This window comes from Amblyraja radiata, chromosome 12 (assembly GCF_010909765.2).
Source record: "Amblyraja radiata isolate CabotCenter1 chromosome 12, sAmbRad1.1.pri, whole genome shotgun sequence".
In the NCBI taxonomy this organism is placed as follows: Eukaryota; Metazoa; Chordata; class Chondrichthyes; order Rajiformes; family Rajidae; genus Amblyraja; species Amblyraja radiata.
Window position 1 is genome coordinate 36,039,614 of NC_045967.1, and position 18,174 is coordinate 36,057,787.

The window sequence follows — 18,174 nt, forward strand, 5'->3', positions numbered from 1 at the left end:
CCAGAGTTCTTGAGCATCACAGTATTTGATATCCCTCATGCATTAGTTTTAGATGCAGAGAGGAACTGGAATGAAAAAAAAATGCAGACTTTGTGCAATCTCACATGAGATACGAGTTTCAGTAACATTTCAGTTTTCATTGAAATTGGATCACACAGCACACAAAAAACATCATTCCACATGATCCAGTTTACAGGCTATGCTCGCTATTGTTTTGTGTAAGTTAGTAAGTCACAGCTGTCCATTTCATTCAGACTTTTGTATAATGCACCAATAAATTTGTTCCATGAGATCAGACCCGAGCAGCCTTGGTAAATTTTTTGGGGAAAGGAGATTCTGAACCATGAATATGAAACTAATCTAGAATTGTTTTGGATTATGATAGAACAAAAGCACACTGTTGTGGCCATCATAATTGCCACCTTTGTAATGGGTACAAAGCTCCTTCTAGTTTACGTCCTGTCCCAATTCTACAAGAATTTTTCAAATTGATCAGTTTCATGTTTATATAATGTTATGTGCAAAGCAATATCCATTTCTCCTACTCAACTGAATAATCTGTTTGAAAGTTAATTATGGATGGCTTATAACCTCCAGTGTGTTTACAAGCTGGAGGCTCCTGCTGTAACTATCTTAATTTCAAGTCAGAAGATGGGTGCATCGGCTAAGTTTCGAGGGTTCGGCCGGTCGTATGGTCCGATCAATAGGCAACCGCAGGTCTGGTAAAAAATGTTTTATCTGACTCTTCCTTGCCACGCTCTTTTATTATTACTTGTAAAGAATGAGGCAAGTTTCATTTGTACATTTCTAAAACCAAACATGGTTTTTTATAATAATTTGCATAAAAGGTTTTATCCATTTTTGATGTGTTATAGCAATTATTTCAGCAACAATAAATAATTATAAAAATGGCCAACAAAAGGTCCAAGACAACTTTGGTACTGTTTATATGTGCCAATATGTGCTAGATCAGAAGGAAAGGTTTAAAGGACTCATCCAAACAACAGATTACATAAACAGTTGACAAGTAGAAGTAGTAACACATGGGGGAGTGGCTGACTGATCATCAGTGACTGTGGCCTCCACCAATCCTCCATCACACCGTACCACATGTTCCACCAATGGAGACCCATGCCAATGGTGGCCTCTTGCCACTGAAATGGGCAATCTACTTTCCTCTCATTCCTCTACTCCCTTATCTTCTGGCATTCAATATTTTACCCAAGAACTGTTAAGATTCACCTGATCTCAGCAAAATTTTCTTTTTAATCTCCTGTTAAAGTTAAATTCCTAACTTTGTATTAACAAGCGATTCCACTGCACCAAAGTGAGATTAAAACGGTTGCGTGACAAGTCACGTTGTATCTAACAAATTGTGTACTTACGAAGCAAACATTAAGAGTATGATAAAATTTGATAAACACTATAAAAGCTTTATAGCACTAGGTATTCCAGAGCAAAATCATTTTGTAGTTGCAACCGTAACTCTTTGAACTCAACATTGTTAGTCATGTTGATTCTATTGCATTGAACTACAATGGGATAATTATAGAGTACAATCTAAGGGGAAAAGTATTGCAAAGAAGGGATTCCTTTATTGTCTCTTGGGGTCTTGCACTAACGGTGTGATTAAGAGCTGTTCGTTCACTTCAGCAGGCTTCATTAAAGCTTCATTAGGTGCTTACAAAACCATTACCAACCTCCATTCTTTCGAGAATTCCTTGAACTAATTAGACCTCTTGTTTCTTTTGACAGGTCTGTTGATAATAACTCATCCTCTCTAGAAGTACACCCTCCAGACATAGACAATCAAAAACGTTTTGAAATGTGATTGCTAACCACACAGTTAATGGTTCTTCAGCTAATGAATTAATTTACTGATCGAAACCACAACAATTCTTGAGCCTAGAATTGGGGTTTAATCCCTCCTACATTTCAAAGATTAGATGTGTATTGACAGACTTTCAAAAAAAAAAAAAAAAAAGGAAAAGTGGCAATATTCTTTCACCGTGAATTCAAATTCAGATTAGAGGTAGAAATTGGGGAAATTTTCCAAACTTGTTATGCATTTGTATTAAGATTACAGCATGCATAATCTTGGGAGATTTCCTCAATTCTCCCAGGTAGTTTACATTTTTAGGATAAAGGCCAATTATAATTTTTACACCATTATTATTATAGTCCAAATTTGAGCTAATGTCACGGTCAAGCTCCAGAGCCTAATATAATATTTTGTGCTATAATATATCTAATTTCACTAACTGTAAAAAGCTTTCAATATACTAAATATTTTTTGACTTGAAGGGATATCTTCAAAGTATTCCACATAATACATTTTCAATGCTCATGCACTGAAACAGTGTCTCATTCTGCACATATGCCTATGTAATATTACAGTAACTTTTCTGTAATTAGAGAACTGTTTAATATTCATTGCTGGAAATGCATTTGTGTATGTACTCATTTAATTGGGAACAATTCAACTTCCACCTGAAATTATCCAGCAAGAATCCAAGCCATTTTGGAAGTCCAGTTAATTGGAAAGCTCTATCACAAGTTTTCATGAAAAATCTGAGGATTTCATGTAAAAAGAGATAAAACTATACTTCCATTGTGACGACTTTCTATGAGAAAGGAAGTGCTTGGTCAGAGAGATTTTGCAAGGGGATTTCCCTTGGTTTGTAGAAAGAATGGAAGATAAAGTTAGGGAGGCCAGCAGCTGTTGCTACAAAGAAAAGGACCAGGAGAAAGAGAGGAAGGTGAGAATGTTTATCCATCTGCACCACAGAAATATACTTTTTTTCTCAGCTGGACCCTCTCTACCAGGATTATCAGTGCCCAAGAACCTGAGCTTTTCCTCCCTCAGTCCTTGAAGAATCTTACAACATTATAGAAACATAGAAAATAGGTGCAGGAGTAGGCCATTCGGCCCTTCGAGCCTGCACTGCCATTCAATATGATCATGGCTGATCATCCAACTCGGTATCCTGTTGCAAACCAGGTAGTACACTACACATCTTCAGAAGAAATGATATGCAAAGGAAAACTATACCCCAATTCTGCACACCACTTCAATATTAAACCTGAAGTTCTTTGTTTCAACCGCTTTTTATTCTTGGTAAACTCAGTTAGTCTCAGGTAAAAGGCAGCAGGTTTAAAGCAGTGCCTACTCTCATGACTTCATCAAAATAACTTCCATTTGATTAGAAACTAAATTCACCAAATCTCCCAGCTGCTGCAAAGAGAAAGGATAGGTTCAATACCTAGATTTTCCTTTAAAAGTCCATTTATTTGTTTAATTTTAAATGTTCATGTATTGCACTCAATATTTTTTTTGCAGTCTGAGTCAACAACTAATTGTGAATTTAATGCCGATTAAGTTTTATGCATTTTCTTTAATGAAAAGCAAACTGGGCAGATAAAGTACTCACTGTACCCTATAAAATTGAAGGTTTCGCCAAACGAGCCTTTGTTTTTTATTAATTTCTTACTGCATCCATTTATTAATTGCCCGAGGTGAGAAATTACACACTTCTCTTCAGACTGTTTTTTTCCTGTGCACATGTACTCCACCAGTTTTCTCCACCTTTTATATTTAATTTATGTAGAAAATAAATCAAAATGCATCCTTTTGCACCACAGATGCTGACTGATTTTGTGCATACTTCCAATGTTCCCTATGTTTGCTTTAATTTATCTGTGAGATGTTATATGAGAGGTGACTTCCTAATTCCAAAGGTATAAACTCATGTCTGTAAGTCTTGTTCTCAAAGTTTGTATTCAGGGTTAACTGTGCAGGAATTCTTCCCATTAACATCTCTCATTTCACTATGTTTTACAACAAACAGAACACTGTGTGATCAATGGAAATTGTGAACATCTAAAGTTTCCAAAGAGGTATTTTCTTTCCCTTCAACTACTCACTCCCCACTACAATTGCAAAAGTAAGGTGTTTTTCTAGGTTTACTGCAATGTTACTCCCTTAAGGTTTTCCACTTTCTATTTATTTATAAGAGATTATCAGACTGGAATCCGAGGCATTGTGAAAGTAATTTATACTCAATGCGTCAATAGTTAATTAAATTGCCCGATAGTTGGAGATCTATTTTTCAACCAACATTTCTGTTTTGACCATGTACGAAAAGAAAGCAGCACACTGAGAACAGGTAAAAACAGAATAAAACGTGAGGTAATCAGTGCCTCTATTCCCAGGTGAGTTGGGGTTTCCACAAAGCGCAACCACTTCTGTTACTTCAGTGTCAACAGTTCACTGACATTGCAGCATTGCCTGAAATAACATGAATGAGGCAAAATGAAATCTGGTTTAGCAGGTTTCAGACACAAATTTCAACAGCACACTGAAGAAGTGAGTTCTGGTCTGATTGTCAGGTGGTATTTACTGTTTTAATTAAAATAAACCTGTAGGACATTTTAAAGTGAGGCCTGCCAGTTTGTCTTACATGGTATGAGATATTGGCATCAGACTAAAGGGGACGTGATTATTACTCCAGGACTGAAACTGCAACCCGAAACTGGTCATTCATTTAAATCAACTCCAAGTAATACATTGTTTGCCACAAATGCATCCCGACTTTAACCAGTACTGTAAAGCCTAGACAGTTTAGTGATGCCGTACATGAAGTCAAGACAGTTTCTTCTTTTGTCCTGCATGTTACTTATTTGAACTGAAGTATGATGGTACAATAATTAATTTGCCAGCCTGACTGAAATGCTATACTGGCCTACATTTTGCTGCTGATGTTTAACATGTAGTCATCATTGCTGGTCAAAGGTCCTGGCTAAAAAAAACAAAACTGGGATTAGCTTTGCCAAATGGACGGATAAGGTTCAAAAAGGCTTATCACCAACACCACCATCATTTTAATTTAGGGCAAATGCAGATGTGCAATAAATATTGCTTAGTAGACAACATTTGCACCCAAGACCAAAAAATAATCTCAGAAATGGCAGCAGGGCATTCAAAATCGAAGTACAAGGAATGCAAATTGACATGGTGGATGAGTTGATTCATTATTCTTGCCTTTTTACTTGACTGGCTGTACATATGGATGTGACAGCTAACAGGAACAAATCATGGTTAGTTTCTGGATTTACCTTACCAATTTGATTAGTGACTCCTGGTCATGCCTTCAGTGTAACATACAGCAAGGTATCAGAAAAGAGAGTGTTCACCACACTGAGCTGCTTGACGCAGTTTCAATTTACTCAACATGTGACAATCTGTTTGGAATTCCACTTGCAATTCACAACAGTTTTAACATGACTTGTGTTTTGTAGCTAATGGAATTAGAGCGGTAACACTTCCATTATACATGCAGTGGTTTGATATAATCCAGGAAAAAGTAATCTTTCTGATTGGTATCCTCATTAAACACCTCAAACATTCCACACAGCACCAACAAATACTTTGCTAGGCTTTTAAGGCAGCATCTGAAAGTCCATGTCCTCTGCCAAGAGGAAAAGGACAATAATTACATGGGTACATCATCATTTGCAGCAACTTTGTCCATGGCACATGTCATTGACAAAGCATACACCCATGTTCCTGGCTTAGAAAAATATCCTTGCTTTTATTCCTTGTTGCCTGTCAGGATTTACAAAATTAACCTTTGTCACAGCCGTTGCAGCACATCAAGAAGGCAACCCATTACTCCCTTTTCAATGACAACGAGGGACAAACAGAAAACACTGGTCCATGACAGAAACTCACACCAGGAGTGAATAAAGATAACTACAAAAAAGATTCTCACCACAGTTATCATTTGATTTCCCTTCTGCAGATGCTTATCTTAGCATCTGACACCCATCCAAGAACCTAACAATGTTCCAAATTATATTTATATATTCAGTCCTGATCAAATGCTTATAAATATCAAATGAGTATTAGTGGATAGCCTTAAAGGCTTTTCTTGTTTTCCTACTCCGAGACAGTATTCCCCCAATGGCTGCAGTCAAATTGATGAAATACTCATCACATGCAGGGGAAATGATTGCCGATGTCAATATCAAGCAGCTCTCAGCTTCGGTAGTCAAGTTTTGATCGTACCATCATGTAATGGGTGGTTATGTTATGGATCAATTGAACAATTGCAAGGATCTTTGTGAAGCAGTAGAGTAGGATTATTAATGTTGATAGCCTGAGAGAGGATGACAGTCAATGCGCGGTTAATCTGATTTTACTAATCTGTGGAAATATGGTTTCTGGAATGCAGAAACATTGTCAAAGCCCCTTTGAATACTGTGGCTCGCTGGAAAATGCACATTACCATACAACTTCTGTGCTGTAGTGGAAAATTAGACCTCTATTTCAGGGGAATGCAGAGTTATGCGAATGGCAGTAGGAAACTGTGCAAAAGAGTGCAACATCATTCACTTTGGTACAAGAACAGAAACAGATAGTAGTTTTGAAATGATGAGAGATTGAAAAGTGTTGTCATTCACAGGAACCCAAGTTTCCTGAAGGTTAATGTGCAGGTATAGCAAGCATTGTGATAGGCAAATGGTATGTTGGTCTTTATTGCAAAAGGATTTGAGTACCAAAGTAAAGACGTCTTGCTCTAAATAGAGTTTACCTTGGTGAATCTGGGGTAATTTGCACAGGTCTATTTGTCCTACCCAAGAAATTATATGCTAGTAAATGTAGAATTACAGTAAAGGATCACCATATTGATTCAGGGATGGTGCATTTGTTGCACAAAGAGAAGTTAAGTAAACTTAGAGTGGCACGGTGGTGCAGCGGTAGAGTTGCTGCCTTACAGTGCTTACAGCACCAGTGACCTGGGTTCGATCCTGACTATGGGTTCTGTCTGCATGGAGTTTATACATTCTCCCCGTGAGTTTTCTCCAAGATCTTCAGTTTCTTCCCGCACTCATACAGGTTTGTAGGTTAATTGGCTTGGTATAAATGTAAAATTGTCCCTAGTGTGTGTAGGATAGTGTTAATGTGCAGGGACAAAGGCCCTGTTTCCGCACTGTATCGCTAAACGAAACTAACTGAACACATACTGTCTCGAGTTTAGAAGAGCGAGAAATGAACTCATTGATGCCCCAAACATTAATGCAGCAAGTATGAGGACATACAGAAATATAGGCCCACACACATTTAACACATACCTTCTACATTTCTGTTTGCATATCCTTACAGAACCTTTTTTTTAAATACATTTTTACTACATTATGCATTTCTCCATGAATGTAGCACCTTTCAATTTTTCTAGCCTCCAATGGTAGTTATTTCTTAAGGAATCTTCAAATATATTGATGTGTTTATTTAGCAAATTGCTTTCCACCCAATATCTACATTTATGTTATCTATATTTTGATGTCCAAATGCCAAAAAATCAAATCAAAGATATAATGCAATGAAATTATGTTTAAAAAGCTGTTTCTAAGATCTGCTTGTCAGTCATGCTTGTTAGGATTTGAATGGTGTTTACGTGGGTGGCCTTGTTTATCTAGCATTGGAGAGCAAGCTAGGACATGTGAAGACTCTGAGGGCGGATGCGGTCAAAGGATTATGTGTTGTGCCTTAATGCTAATAAAAACACTCCAGTATAAAACTATGAAGTTACAAATATGATTTATGAATAATCTTTTGGCACAGCCAGAACTGACTCTTGGCTTGTATAACAATAGGAAGAATGTCATCTTGCCTTGACCGTTGAATGGCTATTGACCCAATTTTAAATGACTGTATGACAATTTCCATTAAACACTGGATATCCTTGTTTACTGTAATATTGATTGAGATATTGGCAGTAAACTTATCTTCTGATACCCATTTCCTTGGCATTTCATTACACATTCTCTCAGCTATTTTTATTGTTAAATATCAGGGAATGGGACAGGGCAGATAATCCTGGACATCAGCAAAACAGAACAAAGTGCATTTGGTAAATCAGACGAGGTATGATCATGTTTGGCTTGGACCTTTAAAAACATGCAAGAGGACGGAAAGACTATGGTAACTGTAGATTGGCTATTTTATATTAGCCAATTATAGTGTTTGTTAGTAGTGACTCCACCTATTATGTGCTTCATATTATCAAGGGCTTGCTTATGCTAGTTAGTTTGAGTAGCAGCTCGGACATGTAGTGTCTGCAGATCCTTGCTATAAGTAGATTTAATAAACATGTGTTGTATCTTGATGTGTGTTTGAGTTGACTCATTACATGGTGTCAGAGAGTGAATCTTGCCCACTCCGCTCATGTTTTATTTTATTTTGATTATTTTGTGTGTTTATCATCTCTATCATGGCAAATTCATGTCGCCGTCCAAATCCTCTGATCTTCGGTTCTGACATTGCTGAACCCTGGCATCTTTTTGAGCGTGACTACACTCATTATGCTCGCATCGTTCATCGCAATGACCCCCCCCCCCCCCCCCCCGAGGTGTGTGCCTCTCTACTGCTTTGGAGTTACCAGTAACGCTCACCTGCGATGCGTCCCAGTACGGGCTAGGCGCAGCGTGCCTGCAGACCACTACCGATGGAGATTTCAAGCACGTTTCGTATGCCTCCCGTACGCTAACTGACACTGAACAGCGTTACGCTCAGATCGAAAAGGAACTGCTCGCAGTGGTTTTCGCCTGCACTAAATTCAAGGACATTATCTTTGGTAAGTCTGTGACTATCGAGACTGACCACCAGCCGCTGGTCACCATTCTGAACAAACCCATCCACGCTGCCCCAGCACGACTACAGCGAATGATGATGCAACTGCAACGGTTTGATTTCAACATCGTCTATAAGAAAGGCAAAGACATGTACATAGCCGACACCTATCCAGAGCCCCGCGCAAAACTAAAGAACAACAACTCTCTGAACAGGACCAATTCTCAGTAATGAAGGTTTTGTTTGTGCCAACTGATTGTTTGAGCAGCCTAGCAGAACACACGGCTGCTGATGAGACTTTACAATTGCTGTCTGGTGCGGCTGGCCAGACAAACAACACAACACCCGGCTCGAAATCCGCCCATACTTCCTGGTTTGCGACGAACTAGTATTACAGGACGGAATTATTGTCAAGGGCCACAAAGCAGTGGTCCCAGCAGCACTCCGACTCCATATCCGGATGTCTCGCGTTTCGTTTACCCTCCCACAGTCAGTCCCGCGTCCCCACTGCCACCTATCGTTTCCCCGCGGCATTTGACGTCTAGCTCGCCTATCTCGTCACCCTCTCTGCTTGTCGGGTCACCGGTCGTTTCCCCATTTCCCTCCCCGGTATCTTCTCCAGTGAAAGGAGGTGAGGCGGACTCGTACCGCACACGGGCCGGACGGGTTTGCAGGCCACCCGTTAGATATGGCGATTTTGTGTTGTATCTTGATGTATGTTCGAGTTGATTCATTACAATAACTAAGAGTTAAATGTTTTAAAAGCCAGGTAAAAAAAGTCAAACATGCAATGAAAAGGAAAAATGCAAAAGACAAAGAATTTGGAGATTAGAACGAACAAGGGAACTTGTCCAGAATTCAGAATTACATAGCTAAGTACACTAGTTCATTCAATCTGCTTTAAGCAATATGATATCTAGATCCATCAGCCAAATGCCATTTGTTTAGAAAATCTGCTGTGCCACAGGCAGTTCTCCTTGGTTTCTAAAAACATGTAACACTAAAGGATTGTTACAATATGGTCCTAAAAGACTGCAGTGGGAAACAAAGGCAAGATTAAAATAAATGGGTTAGTGCCTCTGTTAAAACAGCAGAGTACATAAATTTCAGACAAATACGTTAAGTGCTTGTAACTTTGTAGCTAATTTCCTACTGGTGAATACTGATGCATACACGAGGTGAGGAATTGCTTTGTTAAATTCATATACAATATCAGGCACTAATGAAAATATCGTGATGAAAACCAGAGCTATATGTGTTTTATGTATATTCAATGGAATATTAAATATTCAGGTACTTTGCTACATCAGCTACGTTTGAATTATAACTTGAATTATAAGTATATTAATTGACCTGATTTTCTAAACAGGTGCCACACAGTTAAAATCATGGGTATCCTCTTCAGATATTATTTTCTAAATGAGCAATTTACTTTTGCAGCATATAAAACAATATAAAAATGGCCATTTTATTTCTTGATTACTATTCAAGATGGATTTCCAAAGAGAAGTAGAAAGAACAGTTTCAGGTTTCAAGTATCCTACAAATAGTGAACAGAGGAATTATTTAGCTAGTCTTTTGATAAGAAGGTAAATTGTACTTCCAAATAGTCTAATTGTGTTAAATGATTAATCTTATATTCCCTGCCTGATAATACAAACCGTTGGAATTTTATATGGATTATAATAGAATTCCAAGATCCGTTTTTATAGAATATTTATTTCATTTTCAGCTTTTTCGTGCTGTTGAATCAATGGTCAGACAGCTGACACACTTCTCTACTGTGACCAGCAAACTGGGTCTGAGATCTAAATTGATCAGAAGTGACAATATATATATATTTTAACAGTCTAGGAAAACAAACAAGAGTCATTGTGCAGAGTTATACCATGGTATTAAAAGGACAGAATACGATCAAGATCTAAATTCAGCCAAATTAGATATCCAATGTTTTACTTACACCTTATACTGGAGATAATCCCTGTGTTAGAAAGGGATATTGGAATTGAGTGCCTGTATGTGTTACCTTATTTTTGATTATGCGGCAAAATTGGCTACCAAAAAGACTCAATAAGATGCATTCTGTATTAAAGTATGAGAGTTTACAGCAGACTAATTGGCCATTTGACCCATCAGGTTTATGCCAAAATTTGCTAGAGCATGTTCTAACATGTTAAATTATTCACAGTCAAATGTTTCATATTCTTATTTATTACTGCAGTTCTCTGATTCTATTGGTTACACAGGCTAGTAGTAAAAAGTGCTGAAATACTAAATGCTTAGCAATTTAAATGTGGAAATAGCAAGGAATTATCTTGTAAAATTCTGAGCGTTGATCTATTTTCGTGAACACATTCTTAAACACAGTGGCTCGATCTGATTTATTACATCGTGCACTCATTTTGCTGGAATAAATACATTAATTGTGGACACTGCTATATGATAGCCAAGCAAAACAGAATACCTGTGTGGGTTCTTTGATGGGCTTTCAAATGAGAACTCTTGGTGTAAACTTTAGCACAACCTGCAAAAATAATTTAAAATGTAAGAACATTTCTGATTTCCCATCCTGGATGCTGAAAAAAGACCTAAATGTATTCATTTTAGTTTGATGAGTAACCTCAAAAATGGAGCGGAGAGTTTTTGGACTGCTTAAAAGTCACTTCAAGGACCTAAGGTATTAATTTCCAGATCATTAAAAACCTGTGGGATCAGTACTTCTTGTTTGAATTAAAAAGCGCCTCTTTATGTGTATACATTTGAGCTTTTTACAATTGTTTACAAATTGCGATGCATATCTGGATTTAAGAACAGATCAGATTGGCTCTTATGTATTACTGAGAAACTCCAGGCAAAAATAAATCTGACAACAGGCTGCTTATCTGCTCTTAACAAACCATTTGAGTACGATAAACTTTCTAGCGTTATAAATTTGTGAATATTGCCCAAAAATACAGAATCTCTGGAAGAGCTTTAGCATAGGTCTGCTGGTGACTTCAGTATCGGAACTGTGGAAACCTCAAAACTAATGTTGACGCCATTTTTCTGGATTTTCTATAGGTCTTCCACCAAAGCCACGACAGACACGTAGATAAACCCCATCTAAAGATTCACCCCAGATTGTTATACATTTTTCGCTATACTGCTTCACTTGTGAGGAATCTGACTTTCAAAACATTGAAGCAAATTAGTGACTGACAAAATTCTCTTTTTATGACAAATAACATTATTACAAACGTATCAATACTTGTTTCTAAGGGAAAATAACATAGCAATCTAACTGTTCAGCAAAAATATGGAAGGGAAAGTTGTGATCAGGATATTGTGAATCAACAATGGGATGTGGATATATTGTATGAGTGGTTCAAAATTTGGCAAATGGAGTTTAATGTGGAAAGTGCAAGATCATGAATTTCAGCAAGAGGAGTTAAAAGCAGATTATTATCCAAGAGGAAAAGGGGTGTAAATGATTTGGACGTTCCTGTGCATGAATTACAAAATATTATCAGGTAGATGCAACAAGGTGGTTACCATAGCAAATTGCCCTTATTGTAGACGTTTGTTTAAAAATAGGCTAATTTTATTACATCTATATAGAGTGTTGGTAAAGTCACACTTGGAAAGTTGGAATTGAGGATTACTTTGGTCCCCGTACCAAAGAAAGGATATAGCTGTATTTCTAAGCAGTCAATAGATTCCAAACTAATTCCAGGGAAAAAAAGATTGTTCAAAGGAGAGAGGCCAAAAGGGCTGGGCCTTTATTATTGGAAGATTAAGGATGATCTTATTGAAACACAAAAGAGCCCAAGGAGGCATGGCAGGATAGTTGTTGAGATAATGAGATAATCATCTCAAATGATAAAACAGTTTAAAGATAAGGGGGCAGTTATTTGAAACAGAGCTGTGTAGAAATCTCTTCTCATAGAGGGTAGTGAATCTCTCGAATTCTTTGCTCCAGAGTGTTGTGGAGCTCATTGGAAATATTTGAAGTAGAGGTAGATACATTTTTTAAAATGTCTCGATATGGAGGTTTATTGGGATGTAGCATAGGGGAAGATTTGAAGGAAGGGGTAGAGCAGTCATGATAACATTGAATGGTGGGGCATGTTTTAGGGGCTGATTGGCCTACCCCTGCTCCTATTTTCGTGTTCATGTGTGTCCAAGATTTATGAATAACAACTGGATTAACTCATTATTTCAGAATGGTTTGTTAAATTGTTTCAAAAGAGAATGGCTGGTTATACCAGCTGGCTACTGGTAAACTGACAAGCAGACTGGTGCTCTGGTTACATGCAAAGTTACAACTATTGTCATGAAACTTGCCATGATTGAAGTCATTGACAATGTAAACTCTGTGCACGTCAAGGAAACAGTTACATTTCTTCAACCTAAAGACTAAATTAAATTTATATACACACAGATTGCTGAAAAAATGCAAATAAGTCATCATAACATACTCCTAACTATGATCCTCTCCTGAAAAGTACAACTGTCAATTGGTTTAGTGTGCATCGTATTCCGTTCTACATAAAAGTTGACCAGCTGAGAGTGGGACAGAACTAATCTGATGGAAAACAGTGATGGATAGATTTGAGAGAATTGACAAGAGGAAGTCAATGAGAGCAGAGGAGTGAGGAGTAACCAAACAAACAAAGGGAGAAAAAAAAATGTGGTATTGTAGTTAATAGAGGGTGATTTTTACAAGGATACCTTAAGATGGGATTTTAGGTGCTTGAAAAAGAGTTATCAGCTGAATAGTATTTTAAGAGTTAATGTTTAATGATTTGGATTGCATTTGGTGTTGTGTTAATTAGAATAGATTTTCAATTTGGCAGAGCAGGGCACATATTAGGATTCCAGTACAAATAAAAAAAACTTTTGGCTAACTTGAGTGTAAAGAAACAAGTAGGTTTAAAATACTTTATAATTGACAAAGGGCAAGAGCTCTACCTGCCAAAAGAAGCCATCTGTAGCCAAAAAGTTAAGGTTGATATAAACCAAGAACAACAATGCAGAAACTAGCACTGGTCCTGGCAACTCTGGTTGAAATTAAATTAATGATTTATATAATATTAGGGAAGAGAGGGCGATAAGAGGGTCACCTCCTTAAACTAGTAACAATGATTTAAAAAAAATGTCAAACAGGAATATGCCAACATCTTTGAAAGATGACAAAAACAGTTTGGGGGGTTTATTTATATGAAAGCAACTTTTAAAAGTGTATGGTAAGAAAGTCAACAAAGTTGCAGTCATAGAATTAAAAGTTAATAACCTAAAGGAAATTGAGAGGCAGGTGAAAAGAGTACAAGAGCATATTGTCTAATTGGCAGATGGTGTCTTACAAGGACCTGTATTGGGGCCTCAGCTAGTTGTTATATTTATTCATGATTTATTGGACCATGGTTGAATTGAATGACCAAATCTGTTGCTGGGCATGGTTAAAACAGGAGCAGAGAATTACAAACATACATAGAATGGCAACTAGAACACAATTTTCAAAAATGCGACATTATGTTAGAGTTATTTAAAGCTCTGGAGTCCTATCTGCAGTTTTTGGACATCACAACTTAGGAAAGATACACCAAACTTGGAGATAGTGCTAAATAGATATTAGAATGATATCTGAATTTCAAAACTTATAATTATGACAAGAAATTGGAAAAACTAGAATTGTGTTTCTTGGAATTTAGATTACAGGGTGATTCAAGTCTTCAAACCACGAGTACAAACTGCTAAGATAGCTGGAGAATGGCTACTTCTGCTATTTGAGGAACCTACAACCAAGTGGTAGAGTCTAGATATTGCAGTCAAGAGTAAATTTTGGAAATATTTTCTATGAGAAATGTTGTTAGGGATATGGGTAAATGTGTCAGGTTGTCAGCCACCATCTTGCTAAGTGGCAAAGTAGATTCAAAAGGAGATAATGGTCCATTCGTGTTCTCAAAAAAAGCTTTCAAACCTTAATGTGTTTATACCTGAAGCAAGGCCACATGGGCAACATACAGAATAATGTATTTCAGCTTTAATTAATGTCTTTAATGTAAGAGGAAGTAGAGAAAACAAATGAAATGGCAACAATTTTAAAGGCACAATATGCATTCTCCTATACATTATAGCAAAGGAAGCTTTTATAGAGATAAGCACCTGGAAAATCACAGTGATGAATGCGTCTCTTCTCCAACTCAGGGTTGTTACGTCGACTGTATTTTGCTTGCTGGAAGTTAGATTGGCAGGACTGCAAAGTAGTCGGAAGATTATGAATCTGTGAATGATGGATCTTTGATGCCACTGATGCAGCATATGATGGTGGTGGCGAGAGTGTATTGATAAGATCAGGCTGGTTTTCTGGGCTGCCAGGTTGGGAGTTTGGTGGTGAGGGTGGCAAGTATGAAGTCTGTTGCCGATAATAATGGGCTGGCACAACATAGCCATTTGGTGTGGTTACAACGGGTTGAAAATGTTTAATTGAAGACTGAGAACACAGGTTGTTTGGTCTACCCATGCCTGTTGACATGGTAACACTGTTACGACTATGAATAACTGTAGTGTTGCCAAGTGACTGGTTAGAGCTCAAAGGCATGTTGACAACATCTGTATTCATTGGCATTTGGTACATCTGAGGTTGATGTGAACTGACAGGGAGTGGTAGTTCTGGGGACAGGGCTTCTTGCTTGATGAAGATATTATTCACAGGAACTGACTGTGGCACATTGAACACACTGGTGAATTCAGGCAGGGCATTTGTCGTACTGGATGTGCATGACTGGGTGAAGTTAGTGGCCTGTTCTGTCTTTACTTGTGGGAGAACTGGTTTTGAAGATCTGTAAAGGCCTGTTCTCAGGTGTGTGATTTCAGGCAGAATTAGGTTGATATTCAAGCTGTATGGTGATGTAATCTGCTCCTCAAAGAACTCATCTATTACTGAGGCACTCTCTCTTCGGTACTTCTTCTGGTCCAGAATTGTCATAGGTGGTGGAATTAGCGGTGTCAGATACTTGTCCATTTCCAATTTTACCTTAAAAACAAAATCAATAGTTATTTGTTTTTTGCTGACAAACAAGCAAGGATGCTGACTGTTCCAAACTTCCTAATTCTGTAGAGACATAGCCCAAAATGTTTTTATTTGGGAATTTCAATTTAACATTAAACAGCTTTTAATGCTGAAAATCCAAAGATTTCAAAGTCCATCCCAAAATAAAAATCATTAATTATTCCCTTTTATTAGCATTTTAACACAGTATGTACCACTGAGGGTTTTCAGCAAGAGAACTTAGTCATTACTTGTAAGTGTGCAGAATACATATCCCAACATATCTACCTCAATAGGGAGGCACGAATAGGAACTTTCCTCATGATTAAAATATATCAATCACTAAAGTGATCGCTCAATGCTGTTCTTTATTTTTGTTGAAAATTCCTCTTCCAGATGTTTAAAGATGACTTTTTCGCTTAACTAGTTGAAGGTACTGTGGCATGCTCTGTCTCAGACTGATAAAAAAAAATACAGCTTGCCATCATGCCACCAGAAGCATTGGAATGATGGAAATTGCCCATGCATTTAATTTGCAGCATATTTATCACTTTTGAGGAGGAAAGCGATCATTGAATAATATGTTTAATTCTCACTGTACCTAACTACATTGAACGTTGTGTTCTAGTTTCTCAGTTTTGTCTGACAGTGCAAATAAAATAATGCAAGAGACACTGTTGTTTAGTATGCTGCTTCATGACATCATGAAGATACAATTGTTTAATGGATTCAAATGCATTTTCATCAATAAAAGGCAGTATAATTAACTAAATGTATAAATCAAATCAAGGCAAAGTCTGCTGCTGTGGTCCTAACTGACTATGTATTGCTTGACTCATTCAGAACTGTGCTTTCTGCAAGGGAAATATTAGATAATCTTCTAATCATATTCTAATTCTAGCCTCATATTTCAAAAGTATAGACAGTCTTCGTTTGACTGCTTTATTTTAATAGCTTCTGTGCATTGGGAGTAATTCAAGGATTTCACTATTAAATGTCTTGGATCCCATTCAGTTTTTACCAGGCTTAACTAACAACTCAATGGAAGGGAGTTTAAGGTCATCTGGTGGTCGTACCAGGAGCCCACAGTTACAGTGTCATACCACAAATACCTCTATAAATAATGAGATTACGCTATTGAATAAAAGCAATTGAGCAAGTTATATGTTTTCCAACAAGCTGTGACAATTTCTTTTAATGCTCATTTACAATTGATAGGTTTTTCTTCCTTTAAACCAGGGAAAGGAATAGTTACTCCTTAAGTAATATGTTCTCTGTGGTTCATGCTGACAATCCAGTTTTTGCTGCATCATTACATTGCTCAAGAAGTCCAGTACAAATGATCAGTTATTATTATTACCATCATTATTAATATCATATGTTGCATCATTATTCATTTGAGTTCTGCAGTCTAATATTGGGTGGTGGAGGGGGGACAGTTTTAAATTACTTTTCAGCTTTTACATGCGATAATTTATTACTAACCTCGAGTAACAAACTTGATGGCAGTTTTACCCTCCCCTTATAGTCCAACCTGGATGATAGGTGTTGCCTCTGCAAAATATCTATGCTCACAAACAATGTTGTATGGATAGCCACAATGGCAGAAGCAACACAAACTTTAGTTTGCAGGGCGAAAACAGGCCCTTTGGCGCACCGGGTCAGCACCGACCAGCAATCCCCGCACACCAACACTATCCTACAGACAATTTACATTTATGCCAAGCCAATTAGCCTACAAACCTGTACTTCTTGGGAGTGTGTGAGGAAACTGGAGCTTCCCAGAGAAAACCCAATCAGGTCACGGGGAGAACGTACAAATTCTGTACAGACAGCACCCGTAACCAGGATCGACCTCCGGTCTCTTGTGCTATAAGGCAGCAAATCTCCGGCTGCACCACCTTGCCGCCCCATTTTGTTTAGGGATACCATCTTCATCTTATATCATAAGCAACATAATTACTTTAAAAATCAAAGAACGTTTGTATTATAATTTGTTAATACACATTTATATTTTTGGCCGGTGTTTGTAAAGTTATTCAGCAGTGAGCACAACTTAAAATATTAAAAGCTCAGTTAAACCTCATTCAGCATGTTAATGCTTTTAAGGGGGTTTGCAATGAGAAAAGAGTAATGCTAATTAATTTCACAAAGAATCACTAATTTTATATTAATCGGGTAGGTGGAGAACACAACATGGAATCCTGCAGAAGAATGTTGTGTCATCCCCAGCAATTTCTGCATTAAATTGTACCATCCCAAGCAGATGGGAGAAGTGATGGCCAGCAAGACAGAACGATTTCTTACAAGATTGAGGAGATTTGGTATGTTGACATATACTCTCTTGAACTTCTACAGGTGTATACTTTTATTTTAATTCACCAGAATGAATCGAATGAGGGCTTCAATCCTGCACCTTCAGATTCGAGATTTGATATCCATAGGTCTGCTTGATTCATTTAGGATGTGTTATGTTGTCAAGAATGGTCGAAGTCTGCTTTATATCATGTAT

At 37.5% G+C, this 18,174-nt stretch overlaps 1 protein-coding gene across 1 annotated transcript in view; it reads right to left on the reverse strand.

Annotated features, from left to right (window-relative positions):
- LOC116979075 (Krueppel-like factor 5) overlaps positions 1 to 18,174 on the reverse strand; it is a 57,657-nt gene that overhangs the window by 18,934 nt on the left and 20,549 nt on the right. Inside the window, exons 3-4 of the mRNA XM_033030523.1 lie at positions 14,777 to 15,647; positions 11,097 to 11,156 (exon numbers count right to left, since the gene is read on the reverse strand). Coding sequence (XP_032886414.1) covers positions 11,097 to 11,156; positions 14,777 to 15,647 — 931 coding nt within the window. The remainder of the gene's footprint in view (positions 1 to 11,096; positions 11,157 to 14,776; positions 15,648 to 18,174) is intronic.